The 21573-nt window shown below is 37.4% G+C and overlaps 1 protein-coding gene across 1 annotated transcript; it reads left to right on the top strand.

Annotated features, from left to right (window-relative positions):
* Positions 1 to 13087: 13087 nt before the first annotated feature.
* LOC110206560 (olfactory receptor 11H4-like) lies at positions 13088 to 14047 on the top strand. Its single transcript, XM_020984034.1, has one exon. The coding sequence runs from the start codon at positions 13088 to 13090 to the stop codon at positions 14045 to 14047; it is 960 nt and encodes a 319-aa protein (XP_020839693.1).
* The last annotated feature ends 7526 nt before the right edge of the window (positions 14048 to 21573 follow it).

Here is a 21573-nt window from a genome sequence, read left to right as displayed (position 1 = left end):
AGACACTGTGCTGATTTCTGGGAATCCAAAGAAATACAAAAGACAGTCCTTGCCCTGGCAGAGTTCACTATCTAAGGAGGAAGGCAACAGGCCTATAATTATGTATAAACAAGCTATATACAAGATAAATTGGAATTAATAAAAGGAAGACACTAGAATTAAGGGGCATTGGGCTTTGTGAAAGAGTCTGGATTTTAGGTGGAACTTGGAAAAGTCAGAGAAGCCAAAAGTCAAAGATGAGAGAGGACAGTATTCCAGGAATGGAGGACAGCCAGTGAAAATGCCCAGAACTAAGAGATGGGATGTCTTATTTGAGAGACAACAAGGAAGCCAGTATAGCCAACAGGCTATTGCAACTGTCCAGTCATGAGGAGATGAGGGCCTGCACCAAAGTGGTGGCAGTATCAGAAAGGGTCATATTTCAAGAGATGTTACAAAGGTGAAATCAATAGGCCTTGGCAATAGCTTGAACATGGGTCGGGAGGATGAGAGATAATGAGGAGTCAAGGATGATACTTAGGTTGTGAACACAGGGAACTGGGAAGATGGTGGAACTCTGAACATTAACAGGGAATTTTGGAAGGGAGGAGGGTTTGGAGGAAATAAATGAATCATTTTAGAAAAGCTGAGATTAAAATGTCTACAGCAGTTCAAGATGTCCAATATCTGGTTGGGGATTCAAGACTGGAGGTCAGCAGAAAGGTTAGGGCTGGATAAGTATATTTGGAAATCATCAGCATAGAGATGATAATTAAATATGTGGGAAGTGATGAGATCATTAAATTAAACAGTATAAAGGGAAAAAAAGAAGGCCTATATCAGAGCCCTATGGCATACTCATTGTTAGCAAGCATAACCTGGACAAAGATCCAGCCTAGGAGACTGAGAAGAAGAACCAGGAGAGAATAGTGTTTAAAACCTAGATTGAAGGAACTTTCAAGGAGAAGAGGGTGATCAACCACGTCAAAGGCTGCCAACAGGTCAAGAAACTTAAGAAATGAGAAGAGGCCCTTGGATTTAGCAAATAAGAGATCATTAGTCACTTTGGAGATAGAAGTTTCAGTTAAATGATGAGGTTAGAAGCAGGAATATAGTGAGTTAAGAAAAGGGCAAGAGGAAAGGAAGTGGAGACACTGTTATAGACAGCCTTCTCAAGGATTTTAGTCATAGAATGCAGGAGAGATGTGGGGATGGAAGGATTTAAGGATGGAAACCATGGGTATGTTTGCAGGCAATAGAGAAGCTGCAAGTAGACAGAGAAAGAATGAAGGTAAGAGTGAGAATGATATAAGAGATAATCTGCTGAAGAAAATGGGATGGAATGGAGTCATTTGTGTAGGTGGAGAGGGCTTTGGCTTGGCAAGCAGAAGGGTCATCTCTTCTGGTGAGTCAGGGATAAAAGTGGAGATAGTGGTAGAAGATCTCTGGGTCATATAAGATGAGCAGAGAAGAAGGAGCTCTCAGCAAATGGCCTCCACTTTTCAACAAAATAAGAAACAAACTTCTCAGCTGGGAAAGTGGAGGGAGAGGGAGCTTTGGGAGGTTTGACAAAGGATATTATAGTGGAATAGCCACTCTAATAAGTAGGATAGCAAGTTAACTTGGAAGATGCAAGAAAAATTATCTAACAGTGAGAGCCCAGTTGAAGCTACGTAATACAAATTTGGAGTGTATTCTGTCTAAACATTTACATGATTTTCTCTACCTTTATTCAGCAGCACATTTGTAAGAATTAAGGCATCAGATTATTGGAGTGATCCAAGGCTGAGGCAATCCACAATATGACAACAGGGCCAGGGATTCAAGAGAAGATTAGTGTAAACTTGGACTGATTTGCCAATGGGTCAGTATTGGGAAATGAGGAGAGTGTGGCTAGGGTATGGAATGGTGGCTTGGGAGAGAAATGAAGGGTCAAAGGATCAGAAGTTATGGAGTAGAGTTTGTTATTGGAAAGCAGAGGGAGAGATAGATAGCCAATAGAGAGTGATCAGATAAGGGAATTTAAAAGTTTAGGAATGTGGAGATGATACATTTGCGGGTGATGGCAAAATCAACATTATGACCATCTTTGTGTGTGGCTGAGGTGGGGTAAAAGAGTAGGTCATGGCAAATGAGTAAGTTGAAGAACTGGGAGGTTAGAGAATTTGCGGGAGTATCTACATATGTTGAAGTCCCCTAGTATGAGAGCAGAAGTTGGGAGAAAGAGAAAAATTGTGACCCAGGTAGTCATTGAGGCCTGGAGGTTTATAGACAGTAGCTACCAGGCTTTTGACTGGATGGCAGATAACAGTTGTGCAAACCTCACAAAAAGAGAGGTTACTGAATGATGGTGGTAGGGGGAGAATCTGGAAGTGGCAGTGGGGAGCAATCTGTTTGACTCTGAGCCAGTCACTATGCCTCTCCTGGCATCAATTACCTCATCTATAAAATGAGAGGGTTGAACCTGATGGCCTCCTAGGTGTCCCTTCTAGTTCAAGGATCCCGGGTCCTTTTTTTTTCCAGGAAACAGTGCTAAAGCAGATTATAAATTCCTTTCAGATAACACCAGTGTTTTCTATTTATATCTTCAAGGAATAATAATAATAACTAGTATTTACATAGTGCCTACTACGTGCCAGATATTGTGCTAAATACTTTACCAATAATATCTCATTTGATGCTTACAACAACCTTGAGAGATAGGCGCTATTATTATCCCCATATTATAGCTGAGGAAACTGAAGTAACTAGAGGTTAATTGATTTGCTCAGAGTAATACAACTAGTAAGTGTCTGAGGCTGGATTTAAATTCAGGTTTTAGTGAGTCCAGACCCAGTGCTCTATACACTGTGCTGCCTAGCTGCCTCTAAATTGAACCTAAGCCAGTGCTAGATCACCACATAATAAGGATCCCACTCAACTTTGGAACTCATCCTGCTCAAGTCCCAATAAAGATGTGTTAAGTAAACACAATTATGCAATACAGCAGACTAAATAGGATTGTTGTTCATCCTTCCTTCTTGAAGAGGACCAATGACAGACCAAGTAGGAAGCATAAATCAAAGAGCATAGTGCTTAATGAAGACAGAATGACGCAATACATAACAATAGCAAATTGTTAAAATCATTCTGCACACACACACACACACACACACACACACACACACACACACACCCCAATCTCCCACAAACCTCTACTTCGATGGGAGACAAAACACTCCCCAAACAATTTACACTGCTGGAAAGAAAAAATGTGTCATAGAACATCTCTCATAGCTCTGTCTCCCAACAATCATCATTATTTTACTGCTCCTTCATCTCTGCCTTCATATCTGCCCTTCATTTCTACTTTTGAACTGCTTCTGTTCATCTGTTGATGCAGCTTTTCTTCCTCAAAGTTGACAACATGCCTTGGGGCTAATCAGCATTCTCAATTCTTTTATTCAGGCATAGGGATTGTACCTGACAGGTAGTCAGAAAGCAACCAAAATCTATTCTTAACTTGACTTGTTCATCAGCAACAGAGTAGTTTCAGTCTTCCCTCTTTCTTGGATTCAGGTCAGTGAATTCTTTTTGATTTCTGACATTTTCCTAGCACCTAATTTCTGGGCTATGCAAATACCTTGAAGCTTTTACAAACAATGGAGAAGCACTTATTTACACTGAAAGTAGAGGGGCAGAACTGGTGATATTTGCCTAGCATTTCAGCCAACATGCAAAAGTTGGCCTTCTGGCACATAGTAGATGTAAGAGGAATTATGACATCAGGCTGAAATAAACACATAAAGAACTGAGTTTTACAGCACAACATCCCTAGCTGTGCTGCTTACATTGATTCATCGGGCAAACATTTATTAAGTAAAAGTATGTACCAGGTACTATATTAGGCAATGAACTAAAAAAATCCACTAAAAGTACTTGTGGGTTTTTTCACCTTTTTGGTGTTTGTTTATGATGACGATGTTTCTATAATATTAGCCCCACTAAGATACAACTAGACAAAAAAAAAAAGTAGAATTTCATTGGATAATATATTTTACATATATGTTAGACATATATACATAATGTGTGTATATGCATACTTATATATGTAAAGTAATAAAATAAGTACTGATTCCAAATGTAAGCTAGAGGCATCATAAAAACTTTACTCGTTCCATTTTTTAAAATGTTAAATGAATCTTCACTCAATACTTAGTAAACTGACAGATACCACCCAGGATGCAAAGTAGATTCCTAAAAATGTAAGTGATTCCTTTACGCATACTCAACAAAATTCTATGGGAAAAAAATGATGAACTTCAAAAATGAGCTTGGGAGCTTTACAAATTATACAATTAGAAAATTGAGGTAAGACCCATAAACCTCAAAAAAAAGTGTCAATTTAGCAAAGGAGGTATTTTTTTTTTGAAAATTTTGTTTCTGCAAGAAAGAGAAAAATAGATTTTCTGGTCATCAACCTGAATATACGCAGTGGCAAACATTAATCTGAGTAACTATTCTAGAATAGCTAAGAAAAACACACAAAAATGTTAAGGAGAGACTTCAAATATTATACCATTTGCCTGCTAATGCTGATAGTGAGCAGGAAAAAAGAGATGTGTCAATACAATCTTGTGTTCACTCCTAAATTCAATGGATACAAATATGTAAAAAGGGAAACACTATATAAATAAAATAAATTTAAAATAAAATTCAATAGTTACATATGGTATTTAGGGATTATTAATATGTTCATATGCTATCTTCTATTAATTTTTATGACCACAAATTACCTTTTCACAAAGTATAATTTATCGGGTATAGATAAAAGTTATCATTACCATAAGTAGTTCATAACTTATGAATGCTGTCAATTAATTCCAAGATAAGATTTGTTAAATTGTTGTAAATTTCAAATGTATGTTCCTGTAAAAAAAATTTAATGAGAAATGGCTAAACAAATTTTGATATGTGAACATTATGGAATATTACAGCACAATGAGAAATGATAAAAAGGATAGATTCAGAGACAGAAGTGAAAACTTATATGAACTGATACAGAGTGAAATGAGCAGAATCAGATCAATTTATACAGACTACTGTAATGCGAAGGAAAACAACTTTGAAAGTCTTATGAATTCGGAACAATGCAATAACTGATTTTGACTGCAAAAGACTGATGATGAGGCATGCTACTACCTTCCAACTGAAAAGGTGACATACATTTTTCAGACAAAGCCATGGGCCAATGAGTGCTTTTGCTTTGATTGACTATGTTTATTTGTTACAAAGGAGGGCTTTTATTTGTTTTTGTCTGGGGAGGAGAGTTGTGCAGAGGAAGAAGCAGGTAGTGATAGTGATATGAGAAAAGAGACAGAGAGAAACAAAAATCATTAATGAACCACTGTTAAAGATTCAGAAGAGAGCATAAAGATGTTCAAAAGAGAACACAACCAGGCCAGCTTTGTAATCATCATGCTAAAGTTAATATACCTCTCACAAAAATACTACATAAGAGAAATTCATAGTTTCATATACAATGCCCCTTTTCTGGTCTTTTTTGTATATTAAATAGTATACATTTGTTGTTAGTAAATAATTTTTAAAAGCAAAAAATGTTTAAATAACTAAATCTGTCTCTGTGTGTGTCTCTGTAACTCTCTGTTTCTATTTGTCTCTGTGTGTGTCTTTCTCCCCACCCCCAAAAACCAACTTCCATTACCTCACAAGCAAACTTGTCTTCCCAAAGTCTCCCAGTAGGCTATTAATTAGTATACAAAAAATTGGCTTTGGAAAAGTTGTGGGGTAGGAAAAATGGACTTTTGTCACCATTTCGATTCAATGCAAACTAATTTAACATTTATTAAATGCTGACTATGGGCCTAGCTGTGCTAGACATAGTTCATACTGTGCTGCAGGCTGAAGATAGACAAAAGGGAAAACAGTCATGATATTCAAGGAACAATGAACCTTGGGAATAAGGAATAAACCCAATCACAATGTAGCACATTGTTATGCTCACCTAACATGATTCCACAGAATCCCAGGATTTTAGAGTTGAATGGAACCCAGCAGACATGTAGTCCAACTCATAACAAAAAGAAATCCCCTCTATAACATACTCAACTGCAAGTTGTCTTCACCCTTCTGTTGATTCGAGATTGACCTCCAATGACAGAAGCTACCGCCTCCCAATGTGGCTCCTCTTCCGTCTGACAGTTGTTCAAGTACTTAAAGTTATATTTCCCCTCAAACTTCTCTCCTTCAGGCAAAATGTCCTCAATTTCTTCTGTTGATCACTATATGGCACTGGATCAAGGCCTTTCCCATCTTGCTTTCCCTATAATATAAACTCTTCAGCCAATCTTTCCTAAATCTGGTGCCTAGAACTAATCACAATACTCCAGATTTGGTCTAACCAGGGCATAATGCAGGAGGACTATGACTTCTATAGTTCTGGAAGCGATGCCTTTCCTAAGGTGGTGAGGTGAATAGAGCACTCATCTTACTGAGTTCAAATCCAGCCTCAGACACTTACTAGCTGTGTGACCCTGGGCAAGTCACTTAACCCCATTTACCTAAGTTTTCTCATATGTAAAATGAGCTGGGGAAGGAAATGGCAAACAATTCCATTATCTTTGAACTAAGCAAACCGCAAATGGGGTCATGAAAGAGTGGGATACAACTGAACAACTGTTTTTTGGATTCAGATGAATCGTATGTGAGTAACTGAGAATCATTTGAAAACCAGTCTAGTATCTTTGCCAAGAAAACCCCAAATGGGGTCACAAAGAGTTGGACATGACTAAAATAACTGAATAACAAAATGCAACCCAAAACCCTATTATCTTTTTTTTCACTGTCAGAGCACACTGCTGCCTCATATTGAGTTTATATTTCCCCTAAAATACCTGACCTTTTATTCAGACAAACTGCTATCTAACAATTCCTTCCTTCACCATCCACCAGATTCAATGTGCTATCTGGTACCAATCAAATCAGTAAATAATCAGTTAATGAAAGAAACCTTTGAATTAAGAACTGGAACACTGAGTTGTGAGGTGATACTAACTGTTTAGTTGGAATGATAACTATTACATAGATTATATTTAACCCAATTTAAGTGAATACATTTTAATAGACTATCCAAGGCAGGCATGGTGGCCTAAACTTGTAATCTCTGCTACTAGGGACAGTTAAGGCCAGTGAATCATGTAAGTTTAAGAATTCTGAGCTACAGTAGGGCTAGAGCTGATCTGATGACCACATCTGGTCTGATAGCAATATGCTGAACCCCTGGGGAATAAGAGACCATTCTGCTGCTTAAGGAGTGGCAAACCAGCCCAAGTCAAAAATTAAATAAGTCAAAGCTTCTATGTCAATCAACAGTGGGATCTAGGCCACAAGTGGACAAGTTCCTTCCAACATGAACAAGATAAAAAGACCCAGTCTCAAAAAAATTAAATAAATAAATAAATAAATGAAATCATTCAACTGATTATAGTTTGTTGGAAAATAAAAATATCAAAGGAATAGGGTAAAAACTAAAGAAAGTCTAAACTTCTATAGCTTGAATTGTATTGAGGTTAATCGTGCAAATTGCCGCTTGATAGACCGCAAAAGTAAATTCAATGACAAAATGAGGACATCGGAAGGTCAAAGTGTGTGAGACAAACATTTCATCACAAAGCAAGGACCCCAATGTATTACAAACCCCTCCCTCATTCCCAAAAGAAAATGACTTCTCAGTGGTCCCGCTTAAACAAACAATAGTTCCCCTGGGATCATCCTAGATACTTCCCCAGATATTTTCTTACTTTACTCTCTCTAGTTATACCTTCAAGAGAAATCTACCCCAAATTGATGAAGAGTAGGGATGATGGAGAAAGAAGTGGTGGATGAGAGATACAAAGCAGCCAACAAAGATGCCTGAGAAGAGAACTGGGACTTCAGATCAATCATTTACATTAAAAAACAGTTGTGTCCATTGGGAGTCTCAACAATACTCCCTTTAGCTTCTCCCTACCCATTTCAAAATGTCTCCCACAGGGATCAGATCCACAAGAAAAGCATTTTTTCCCCAAGAGTTTTCAGCTCTTCATTGGGAAAAAAAAAAAAACAGAACATAAAGTCATAATAGGGGACACATTATTAAAATGCTTACCTACTTAATTATATCATTTACTGAATGCATAAAGTAAGTGAAGTGATCTAGGAAGGCTCCAGAGTTAATGCCATGGTTGGTACAGAGCTTTGGAAGATATTGGGTGACAACTAACTGTGGACCAGAGATTAGAAGAAAGACCTAGTTCAGATTCTTTGGGCTAAGATTCCAGGTGAGGGAATGAGTAGTGTGGATGAGGAAGGCCAAACTCAGGGCTTCTCTTCTCAGTTCATGACTATGTGATGTAGGGATACATAGTACATATGTATTTTCTCTCCCAATGTGATACATCACACAATTCTTCCTAGGAAACCAGATTTGAAGCACAGCTATGACAGATCCCCTTTGTATATTGGCCTGTTTTGAGGCATACAGTGTTTATGTTTCAGGGGACAATAATTCAAAGTGTCAATCTATGAAATAATAGACTATGTTAAAATATGGTGTTGATCCAATTAGAAATTGGCTTTATTAGCACAACTCCTCCCAACACTGAACTCCAACAAGAAATTGTTGATATTGATTATTCATTCCCAAGGTCCATGAGTGATCTTCAACTTTAAAATCCACTCTTCTTGCATGAAGTCATAAGGTATGCCTCATAATAGAGAAATTTGACATACAAAAATTTGTTGCTATTCAATCATTTCAGACTCTTCATGCCCATTTGGGTTTTTTTTCTGGCAACAATATTGGAGTCATTTGTTATTTCCCTCTCCAGCTTATTTTACAGATGAGGAAACTGAGGCAAACAAGGTTAAGTGAGTTGCCTGTGATCACCCAGCTAAGTGTCTGAGGCCAGATTTGAGTTCAGGAAGATGGGTCTTCCTGACTTCCTATGCCAACAAGTTGCCCCATACAGAAAGCAACTGTTTTGTAATGTAGCATGTATCAGGACATGATAGAAAGTAAATGTAAATAATCATTATCATATAACACCATGTTGACCACTGTCTTTCACATCAGCTTACTGATCTGGAAATTTTTATATTTTATGAAACATTGTCTCTTAATTTGTTATTATGAAAAATCTCTCCCAGGCTTCCTACTTTAAATATTTAAACCTAGATGTTAAAAAGATAGTTGTTGTGCATGGTAATAAAAATATGTTGATCTGCAAAATTTTTATATGCATTAGCTATATTAGGCAGCATGGTATGGTGGAAAGAACAGCAGATTCAGAGGCCAGAGAACTAGACTGAAATCCCACCAACAATGCTGACTGCCCATGTAGTCATACATCTGTTATCTAACCTCTCAGCTTTAGTTTCCTCATCTGCTAAGTTAGGATAATGATAGCTATGACACCTACCTCTCAGCCTTATTGTGAATAACAAAGGAGATATGTTGTGCTATAAACAATTCAGCTATTTTTAGGGCAAAGATTGGTTCATTTTGTCTTTGCGTCCCTAGAAACTATCGCAGTGCATGCACATAACTGGAACTCAATCAATGTCGGTAGATTGATTGATTGATTCTCAGATTTGTAAAAGTATTTGGAAATGTTTGTTATTAAAAAGTATGCTTTATGCACCACCAAGATGAGATGCTCCATGAGAACTTCTGACCATCTGCAATATTTGGCTGTCATCGCCAGAAAAGATATTATGAGTTTGAAGGATTGACTATATATTATTACCCGATCCTCATCATTCTGAGCTCCTTGCAGGTTAAGCATCACTCACAAATGTAGGGATTTGACTATCCATAAATTCTGGACAACAAAACAATGCATCTTGGTAAGTTGTTGAACAACATAGTATAATGTTCATTCTTTAGTCCCAGATTTACATGTATATAATTAAATCTTTGAAAAAACTGCTAGAAAAGTTTGGGTTAAAAGCAGTCAAGATACCCCAAGGAGCTACTTACAAAGAGTTCAAAAAATAAAATTAATTGCAATCTTATGCAAACTCATTTCTAACCTCAAAATAATTAACTCTGACATCTCCTCTTGGTTCTATCTCTGGTCTAAGAAAAGACATGATCATTACACCATTGGATGGGAATTATATTGGTAGAAACAGCTCGAGGAAACAAACAAACCCAGGATCTCCAGGCAGGGTTTCACCTGGCAGAAGCCATCAAGCTATTAACAGTCACCCCATTTCTCAGCTGAGATCTCTTAGTCAATTTCTGCAATTAGACAATAAACTGGTTATCAGCAAGTACAGAACAGCTTATCTGGCATCAGAAGAAATCTAAAGGAAGGACTATTTTTCTGCTTGAGGAAGCCCATAATGAGAGACTTTTATCCTGTCAAAGAAGTAACTGATTCATTGATGAAGTTCAGGTGGTTTATCAGTTTGGGGACTCTTCTTTAGTGAACTAATTCTAGCTGAGATCGAGTGTCATTCTGATTATTAAAAGTTAATACTCAAGGTTTGGGAACAGTTAGCTTTGGGAACCAGAAGAGGAAGAGTAATTTCTTTCTGGAAATGTGTAGGAGAGCCAGGATAGGCTTTTCTTAGCCATGGCCAGTGAGCCAGAGATAGATCCCAAGAGGACCAAACTAGGAGTAGATATAAGTCCTACTTGAAACCCAGCCTTTAATAGGAAGAACAATGAAATAAAATGCCAAATGACTGGGAAAATCAGGTTGGGCCAGAAAATCCCAATGGATCCAGACCTATCAAGGTATAGATTAACAAGAACTTTGGGCAAAAGGGAGATGTGGAAGGAAAATTCAGGGCTCCATTTTTGGCATAAGCCTGTTGCTTAGAAAAAGAGAACAAAAGGGTAGAGTTTCCTTATCTTTCTTGGCATTCTCCCTGCTACAACCAATGCCTTCTTGCATTTTATATTAATCAGAAAAAAAAGAATTCCACAATGAAGATTTTTTTAAAGGACACAAAATTCATGTTAAAGTTTATTTTGGTTGCTCCCACAGAACTTTTAAAAAATTAATTTTGAGGATGCACCCTTTTTAAAAAATTTAGTTTTAACATTTTTTTATTTTGAGTTCCAAATTCTCTCTTCGCCCCTTTCCCCACCCACTGAGAAGGCAAAAAATATATCAATTATTCATGTGAAGTCATGCAAACCATATTTCCATATTGATCATGTTGCAAAAAATGCAAGAAAAATAAAAAGATTTTAAAATTATGTTTCATCAGTTTTCCCTTTGGAGCTGGACAGCATTTTTCATCATGAGTCCTTCAGAGTTGTCTTGGATTGTTGTATTGATCACCGTAGCTAAGTCTTTCACAGCTGATCATCATTACATTATTCCTGTTACTGTATATAACTTTCGCCTGGTTCTCCTCACTTTACTCTATATTAGTTCATATATAAGTTTCCCAGGTTTACTGTTTGTCATTCCTTATAGCACAATAATATTCCATCACAGTCACATCACAACTTCTTCAACCTTTCCTTATTTGCTGGGAATGCCTCAGTTTCCAATTTTGCTACCACAAAAAGAACTACTATAAATAGTCCTTTTCCTTTTTTCTTTAAGCTCGTTGGAATACAGATGTAGTAGTAGTAATGCTGAGTCAAAGGCTATGCACAGTTCTGTAAACCTTTCAGCATAGTTCCAAATTATTCTCCAGAATGGTTAGAGCAGTTCACAGCTCCACCAACAGTGCACTAGTGTCCATATTTATCCACATTCCCTCCATATCTGTAGGGGAGATTTTCCTTTTCTGTCATGTTAGCTGATCTGATAGACATGAGGTGGTATCTCAGAGTTGTTTTAATTTGTATCTCTCTAATTTAGAAAATTAGAGCATTTTTTCGTGTGACTATTGTCAGCTTTGGTTCTTTGAACCAATTCTCATGAGAGTGAGGTTCAAGCATTGCCTGCCACCATCACCTCATTTTCCTCTCCACTGTAAAAGCTCCTTCTTGCATGTCTTTTTTACATGAGGAGAGATGTACCCCTGAAGATGATCTGTCTTCCTAGAAAACTCAGATCAGGTCTAAGGTATAACAAAAGGTCACATCCCTTGATTTAGTTCATAATAAAACTAAGAGCTCCTTTGGTTAACAAAGGGACATTCCCTCTTTAAACATATCCCATAATGATATGTCTTTCAATCTGGTCAAAGGTAAGCTCAAGAGGTATTTCTTTTAATTTAAATATTCAAAAAACAAAGTTCCTACAATCAGTCTGATAACCAACCAAATCTGAGTAAGGATTCCTTCCTAACCTTAATTAAGTCAAGGACCTTAATAAGAATGAAATCAAGGACTTTAGAATAGAACATTGTTTTCTTGGTATAGATAGTTGAAGAAAGCTATTTCATTCAGATTAGACCAAACACTTCAAAATACAATATTGTTAATATTTCAGAAAATGACAAGAGTACTTGGTGTTATGTGCTACCACAGAAATAAGGAAAGTAAGCAAACATTTCATAGTAGAAAAAGAATCACAACTAACCTAGAAGACGTTTTGTAAATCAAATTTTTCACCTATCTAGCTTTTACTGTACCATATACCCATTAAAAGTTTCCCTTATGGGTCAGCTAGGTGGTGCAATGGATAGGGCACAAGCCCTGGAGTCAGGAGGACCTGAGTTCAAATTTGGCCTCACATACATAACACTTAATAGATGTGTGACTCTGGGCAAGTCACTTAACCCCAATTGCCTCACCAAAAAAAAAAAAATTTCCCTTAAGTAGTAAATCCTCCTTAACCACCTAAGAGGTGGACACAATCTTATTGAGCAGGTGGAAGGATAACCTTGCGGTCTTTCTCTTTACAGGGACCTAAGTCTTAAGTATCCAAATAAGCAAGAAAGGATGGCAAGTTGAAGTCTAAAAGGTGGTACAAAAAAGTTGAGATATAGGCTAGCTAGGACAAAAACATAGATTATAGACTGGAAGGAAGCTGAGATTATTAAGGCTGGTTTCCATATGGCTAAGTTATTAACCCTATAAATTCTACAAAGGCCTCATTAAAATCCTTGTCCTACAAATGCCCAAGATGCAAAGCAATTGATATAATTGTGTGTTATGTCTTTTTTCACAGCTCAAGGGCCAATGAACAAGTCAGCAGCACACACTGTGACCAAATTTGTCCTCCTGGGCTTCCCTGGTCACTGGGAGATACAAATCTTACTCTTTTCTTTGTTCTTGATCATCTATATCCTGACCTTGATGGGGAATGGGGCCATTGTCTGTGCAGTGAGGTGGGACCAGAGGCTCCATACACCCATGTACATCCTACTGGGGAATTTTGCCTTTCTAGAGATCTGGTACATCACCTCCACTGTGCCCAGCATGTTAGACAACTTCCTCTCAGAGACCAAAACCATCTCTTTTGCTGGCTGCTTCCTTCAGTTCTATTTCTTCTCCTCCCTTGGTACAACCGAAGCCTATTTCTTGTGCACCATGGCTTACGATCGTTATCTTGACATCTGCCTCCCACTGCACTACCCAACCAAAATGACCTTAAAGCGCTGTTACACCTTAATGTCTATGTGCTGGGTGCTTGGCTTCTTAAGTTATTCTCTGTCTACTGTACAGCTCTCCCAGCTGACATTCTGTGGTCCCAACATTATTGACCACTTTGTTTGTGACTTGGATCCACTGATGGCTCTATCATGTGCCCCTGCTCCTGCCACTGAAATTCTGTTCTATATTCTAAGCTCCCTCATCATCATCCTCACCACGTTGTACATCATTGGCTCTTACATCCTCCTACTAAGAGCCGTGCTAAAAGTTCCTTCAGCCACTGGCCAGCGTAAGGCCTTCTCCACATGTGGATCCCATCTGGCTGTAGTCTGCCTCTTCTTTGGGAGCCTTATGATCATGTATGTGAGCCCAACATCTGAGAACTCAGGAGAAATGCAGAAGGTAATAACCTTGTTCTATTCAGTTGTGACACCATTTTTAAACCCCCTGATCTACAGTCTCAGAAATAAGGAAATAAAGGCTGCTTTGAGAAAAGTCATCAGGATTGCTTCAGAATAAACAAAGCCACACATACGAATTTTACATATGGTTCTCTACTCTAATGCAATTCAACAAACATTGATTACATGCTTACTGTGGGCAAAACACTGGAGGAAATACAAAGATAAATGAACAGTCTCCTACTGCTGCTGAAGGTTATAGCTCAGGGGGGGAGTTGAGAACTTCTCAGGATGAATCCTCATCCTTTCACGTACAACATGTTCTGGTCCATCTGAACCTCAACTCAATAACAGTAAGAATCAGGTAGACATTTACTCTTAATCCACTGAGTCAGCCTCCGCTCCAAATTCTACATTGAGTATTAAAACAGCTTCATCTGTGTGGGTTATGATCTACTGAACTAACTAAGCTTGTGTCTCATGAGCTCTTCTTGTTATTTGTGGGATCAGAACAGGTTTTCCTATGATCTGCCAAAGGCCTTTTCAAGGTTTCTAGAGGACAGGAGCAAGTGCCTCCCATCTGTATCATGAAGCAGCTTACCTCTGTAATTAGCACTCCCATCACCATCCTCCTCTTCTCTGCCTCCTTCTACATAACTTGCTTAGCGGAGATGCACAACAACTCCTCAACTGTTCCTCCTTCTAACTCAGACTTGGCATTCTCAGCACAGTGCCCTAATCCAGATTTCTGTTCTCAGGCTTCCCAGTGCTGCAAAGTGTGAAATGAATGAAGACAGATTGCAATAAGTGTCAGCTGGAGTCTCTGGTGTCTCACTCTCATTTTGCTGGGAAGGGTGTAAATTCAGAAAGATAACATGAGATAAATCCAAGCACACGCAAGCTTGAAATTTGGGACGCCAGAGGCAAGACTGTCAAACTCCTCAAGTTTCTTAAATGAAAGGAATGATACAGTTTTGAAATAAGATTCAATTTGCTTTTTATAAGGAGGTAAAGGGGAAAATCTCTAATTTCAGCAAAGATAATTGTGATTTTACACTTAACTTCAAAAGGTTATTACTTAGCCCTGACAGTTTTTTTCCTTCTCATTGTTCATTAACATCAAATTGTTTCAATAAATATTTCCTGAATTGAACCAACAGGAAGAATTTATGGAATACCAGTTGTATTCGCAGTACTACCTTATCCCTTGAGGATACAAAAAAAGTATCACCAAGAGCCATTCCTCAATAGATAAATGATCAAACAATATGAACACTTTTTTAAAGAATTGCAAATTATAAATTGCACTAATTGCTATTTGGAAATATGCTTCAAATCAATAATAATACAAGAAATGCAAATTAAAAGATCCCTGAGGTTTTGCCTTTCACCCAGACCAAGATAACAAAAATGGAAATAGTCAATGTTTGAGGAATTGTGGGAAGAAAGGAACACTAATATATTGCTGGTTGAGCTATGAATAGGTCCAACCATTCTAGCCAACCATTTGGAATTATTTAAAAAATTTAACTTAGTTGATCATATTTTTTGGCCAAATAAATTCTTTTACTAGACATATGCCAGCAAGGAGTTCAAAGATAGAAACAAGAATCTCAACAGGACTCTCTGAGGCAGCAAAATGCTGGAAACAACACGAATGCTTATCAGATGGAGAATAACTGAGTAAACTGTGATATATAAACATAATTAATATTATTTTGTAGTATAAGAGGAATTTAGGGAAAAATAGGAAGATTTACATGAACTAATGCGGATTAAAATAAGCAAACCAGTACAATATGCACAATGACAACTAAAATAGAAAGGAAAACATCTCAAGAAGGAACTTGAGCTCTGAATGATTGAGAAAGGGGAAAAAATTAGCCTAGAGAACAGATAAGGGAACATACCTATCTCCTTACAACAGAAGTTGGGGGGAAGGGGCATAGCAGGGTAGAATATTGTATATATTATTAAATACGGTGACTATGAGGTAGTTTTGATAATTGTTTTCCTTTGTTACAAAGGAGGGTTGGATTGGGGGGAGGGAGAAGCAAAAGTATAAATCTAGAAATAACTGAAGTAAAAATCAAATGCTTCAATAAAACATTTTTGAAGCATAAAAAAAAAGTACCAGGTAGAACTATTACCTCGCAAACATCTCTGATCTTATAGGTATCATTATAGTATCACTGATTCTATGCTGTTAGAACTATCCCATTTTGTTTTTCTATAGGCTTCAGGAAATAGACAACATTTTTATATAATCTACTCACTTTATTTATGCCTGAGGCCATTTACTGAGACAATATGATTTTACAAGCTAAAATGAAAAATCTACTGGGGGAAAAACTATATAGATTGAGTTTTCAATTTAGTAGAACTACTGACTCCCTTGCCTCCATTTTTTTAATATTTTATTTTTTTCCAATTACATGTAAAAAAATTTTAACATTCTTTTTTAAAATTTTAAGTTCCAAATTCTCTCCCTTCCTCCCTTCCCTCACCCTCCCTCCTTTCCCTCACACTCTCCTGAGATGGCAAACAATTTTATATAGGTTATACGTATGCAGTCACGCAAAACGTATTTCCATATTAGGCATGTTGTGAAGAAAACACAGACCAAGAAAAAAAAAAAAGAAAGTGTTTTAAAAAGTGTACTTTGATCTACATTCAGATTCCATTGGTCTTTTCTCTGGAGGTGGATAGAATATTTCATCATGAGTTATTTAGAATTGTCTTGGTTCATTTCCTTTCTTTTAAAGAATTTTTATTATAAATTTTCTTCTTCAATATTAATTAAACATCATTAAATAAACATTCAGAATAAAAAGGAAAACTGTTTATGCAACTAAAAATGTGTACACAAAACAATTCAACACAATTCAATGCCATTTTGTTTTAAGTAAGGCTCAATGACTATTTTTCAAGCTGGAGACAAAATGAAAAACTCATACGTATACAATTCATTTCAATTCAAAAAATATTTAAGTGTCTACTGCGTACAAGAAGCTTGGCTTCCTAAGGTATCCTCTACCTACAGTCCAGCTATCTTAGTAGTCATTCTGTGGTCCCAACATTATTAAACATTTTATTTGTGATGTAGACCACTAACGGCCCCATTATATTTTCCTCCTCCCACCACTGAAATTCTGTTCTATATCTTAAGCTCCCTCATCATCTTCCTCCCCATACTGTACATCCATGGCTCCTACATCCTCCTACTAAGAGCAGTGCTGCAAGTTAGCTGCTGGCCGGCATAAGGCCTTCTCTATACATCTATGCCATCTGTCTGCAGCCTGTCTCTTCTTTGGGAGCCTATGATCATATATGTGAACCCAACATCTGAAAGCTCAGGAGAAGTGTAGAAGATAACCTTGTTCTATTCAACAGAGATTCTCTTCTTAAACCCTCTGATCTATATAGCCTTCAAAATAAGACAAAGGCTACTCTGAGAAAAGTCATGGGCATAGCTTCAGAATAAACAGTCACATATGTGAATTTTACATATGGTTCCACATTCTAATGACTTCAACAAACATTAATCACATGTTTGTTATTAGCAAAATATTGGAGGAGATACAAATATAAACAAAAGATCACTGAGAAAAGAACCTTCTCCTACTAGCCTGAAGATCATAATTCAATGAATTCCTGGGAATCAGCACAGGAAGGTTTTTCTTCCTTTATCCATTCATGTACTGCCTGTCCTGGTCCAGCTGAACTTCAACTGAATGACATTAAGAATAAAGCAGAACCATTAACTGTCAAACATAGATGATCTCATATGTGTCAAAATGATATTATTGATTCTGTCCTATTTGAATTATCCCATTCTGTTTTGACATTGGCTTCTGGCAAAAGATACATTTTTATACAATCAACCCATTCTGTTTGTTCCTACCACCATTCACTGAAGCAATATGGTTTTGGAAGCCAAAATAAAGAAACAGAGATTTTAGTGTGAGATGCTAAGCCTCTCTTCTTCATTAGAAAAAAGCCAGAGGTGTGCTGGAGGCTGTAAAATTTTTAGCATGAGCATTTACAACTTCAAAGTCAGCAAAAGCTACAAAGCAGGGATCGTTTTATTATTTTGTTGATTGTCTAGACTTAAGAAAGATAGGGAGAAAATTTTAATAATGCAGACTAAATTTAAATGTGTGTCAGCCATGTGTTATTCCAAGAGACAGTTTTTAAATATTTGCCAGCATACCTCTGCTAACACCCTATCTTTTCTGTTTTCTTCTTCTTGGACTCACAAAATGTAAGCAATAGTCAGTCTGTCCTTGTGTTGAACCTTCTGCTCTTTGGTCCAAGATCTTCAGGACTGTTGCAAGTTATTTGTCTTGAGATTGAAAGATAGCTTTTGGCTGCTCTGAGAAATTATTTTTTACTTTGATGGATTAGTGATCCCAGCAACATGGACATTCCCCCTAGTGATACAGAATGCAACCTTTTACATCCTCTCTGTCTACTCAGTTCTTATCCATGTCATTCCATGAATCCTCCTTAAGCAATCTATAGAATATTCTGGTGGCCTTCCTCTCTGTCTTTGAATTCTGAATGGGTACATTTTGTAAGGTTTCAGTAATCTAAAATACACAATGAAGCAGCAACAATAACATAAACTACAAAAACAATGAAACAAAAATTAACTTGGACCTGGAGAGAAAATGAGGAAATGCACCTTCCTCCTTTTCTTGGAGAGATGAGGTATTATAGGAAACAAAAAAAAATTTTATATGGTTACTGTGCTAACAAGTTACACTTAACTCTTTTTCTTTGTGATAAAGGAATATTTGTTGGATTGGTATGGGATAGGGGTTTTTAGAAATGTCTGTGGTATAAAAACAAAAAGCATCAATAAAACATTAATTAAAAATATTAAATATACAAAAGATTCACACTGAAGCTACTGAATACTTATGTATAATTTACTCTGAAATTCTTTATGAGCAAAAAGTGAAAATCTAAACATTATTACTCAAAAAATTGAGTAGAACCCTCTCTTATCCTTTATTCTCACTAAAAGGTAAGTCCATCTTTGGTACTTATCTAAGATACATAAAGAAATATAAACATAAATAGGCTAAATCAATGAGCTTTCCAATCTAAGAAATTTATATTCTAAATCCACCTGTTTTGGACACTGTGGACTATTAGCTCAATTGATTTTGGCCACAAGATGGCCGTGTTCTCTGCTGTGACTCAATAAGAACAATATTATTTACAAAAAAAAGAGCTTCTGTAGGACCCTGCAATCCAGTGGGGATCTCATTCTCATTTCCCATTTCCAACTCTGCAAAAGACATACTCCAGGATGTCGGCAAACACCTTTAGCAGCATTGATTTTATTTTCTACACATTTTAGTCAACTGTATGACTATAAAGATTCACTCCCTATAAAAAATCATTTTCAAAGGCCTCAGTAGTCTTTTCTTACATTTTCATCAAGACTGCCTTCAAGATGCATTTAACATATTGTCATAATTTATGTAAATGAGAAATTAGGTATATGAGTTAGCAGCACTGTCACCATTTTTGGTAATGTAGCAGGCATGCACCAAAAAGGAATTAGATAAACCATCCCCTTTCCTAGGACACCCACACAAGGGAGGAAACTGTTGCCATATAAGAAGGATTATGCAGCCCAGAGCAAAACATACATATGCAAGTTTTGAAAACTAGATAGAAATACCCAGCATCACATGAATATAAAGTGAGTCCGATACTAAAGTTTTATGACCTCTGGAGGGAAGGAGCCACTGCCAGATGGGTAAGCAAAATCAACAGCATATCAAAAGAAGCGGGCTTAGATTCTTAAAATTTAGCCAATAGTTTATTAATGTTCAGAATCCTTAAGTTTGCCCACTATGACGGATGTTCTAATAAACCTTGTCTTTGGCTGAAAGAAGGCTTGGGTTGAATTCTTTTGGACAGGATCTGTGTGTTGTGATTTTGGGGTCCCAGCACCCCTAAACCCCTAAACCTCATCATGACCATTGGCAATTCATTCAGCCCTTCAGAGATTTTCTTGGCAACCCATTCATCCACTGCCTTTCGTTTGTGACAGATTATCTTGTCACTCTCTTCAGCATTTCTACCTGTAGAAAACACTACAAGCATGTTAATGACACACTCCCCACACTACCAGGGCTGCTGACTTCCTTTCCTTTACAAGGAGGAGCTGGACCGGTTCCTTCACAACTCATCCTTCTAGCCTTGCAGCTCATTCTTCAGCTATGTGCTCCAGCCCTGCCAGCTATGGACCCCAACTGTGACTGCTCAAATGGTTGCTCTTGCACCTGCGGTGACTCCTGCAAATGCAAATCATGCTATTGTACCTCTTGTAAGAAAAGCTGCTGCTCCTGCTGCCCAGCAGGATGTGCCAAGTGTGCCCAGAACTGTGTCTGCAAAGTCCCCTAAACCGAGAGCTGCAGCTGCTGTCACTGATGCTCCTGCCTCCCTGTGCCTGTAGAATAGAGGAATCTGTATATTTTCATGCACCATGAATGTTTTTCTACTTTTTCCATACGAAATATGTAAATGAAAATAAACTAACAATGCTTTTCTATAAAAAAAAAAGGGGGCAGAATAGGGGCAGCTAGGTGGTGCAGTGGATAGAGCACTGGCCCTGGAGTCAGGAGGACCTAAGTTCAAATCCAGCCCAGCACTGATACTACTAGCTGTGTGACTCTGGGCAAGTCACTTAACCCCATTGCCTAGCCAAAAAAAAAAAAAGAAAAGAAAAAGAATACTAATAGAAAGTGATCAGAACAATTGGGGAGCACAGAGCCAACGAGCAGTCAACCATAAAATCATGATATGCGGGAGGAAACTTGGACCAGTCATTGTACTTTGAATTTTATGGGTTGAATATCCAATAACCATGAATGGAGTATAATTTTTCTTACTCTCCATTGGATCAGGTATGAGTCCTCTGTGTACTATTGCATAAATAAAACTTGTCTGTGTTTACTACAGTGTATCTCAACAGTTGTCTTGCTGCCTCATGCATACCTTCTGCATAACCTTTTCTCCCTCTACTCAACCCCCATCTCAGTCCTGGAACCATAATCAACTCAATACTTATATTGTTCCTGGAAAGAGCTTGTCAATCTACTCCCCTACATCTCTACTCTTCTCAATACCCCTCTAACATTCCAAAACAAAATACTCGTCTCTCTAGCCACCACTCCCTTTTATTTTGTCTTCACCTATTAAAATATAAGCTCCTTCAAGACACAGATTGCCTTTATTTTATGTTTAAGTCCCCAGTACATAACAGTGCTTGGGACATGCTAGATATTTAATATATGCTTTTGAATTCATGTTCTTACAAGAGTAAGTGCTTAAAAGGTATCTGAGGAACTTTTTGAGAAAGAAATTAAACTAGATATTGATATATAATTTCTTTGGTTTCCTTGAGTAGGGGCATAAACCAGACAGATTTTGTGCAAGATATCCCCCTCACCTAAATTACAGCTGAGCGTTCACATCATGAGGTACATTGACACAAAGAGGATGTTTGGAGATGGTGTTCTCATCTGGAATTGTCACTGGGAATGATTTTGGAGGAGAAGTTAGACAATCAACTGAGGTATGGGCCACCAAGACCAAGTCAGAGGAAGGCCAAACCAGACC

This window comes from Phascolarctos cinereus, unplaced genomic scaffold (genome assembly GCF_003287225.1).
Source record: "Phascolarctos cinereus isolate Bilbo 61053 unplaced genomic scaffold, phaCin_HiC Scaffold_3;HRSCAF=262, whole genome shotgun sequence".
NCBI lineage: Eukaryota > Metazoa > Chordata > Mammalia > Diprotodontia > Phascolarctidae > Phascolarctos > Phascolarctos cinereus.
Note: the sequence above shows the minus strand (reverse complement) of the source record. Positions and strands in the feature narration are given on the sequence as shown.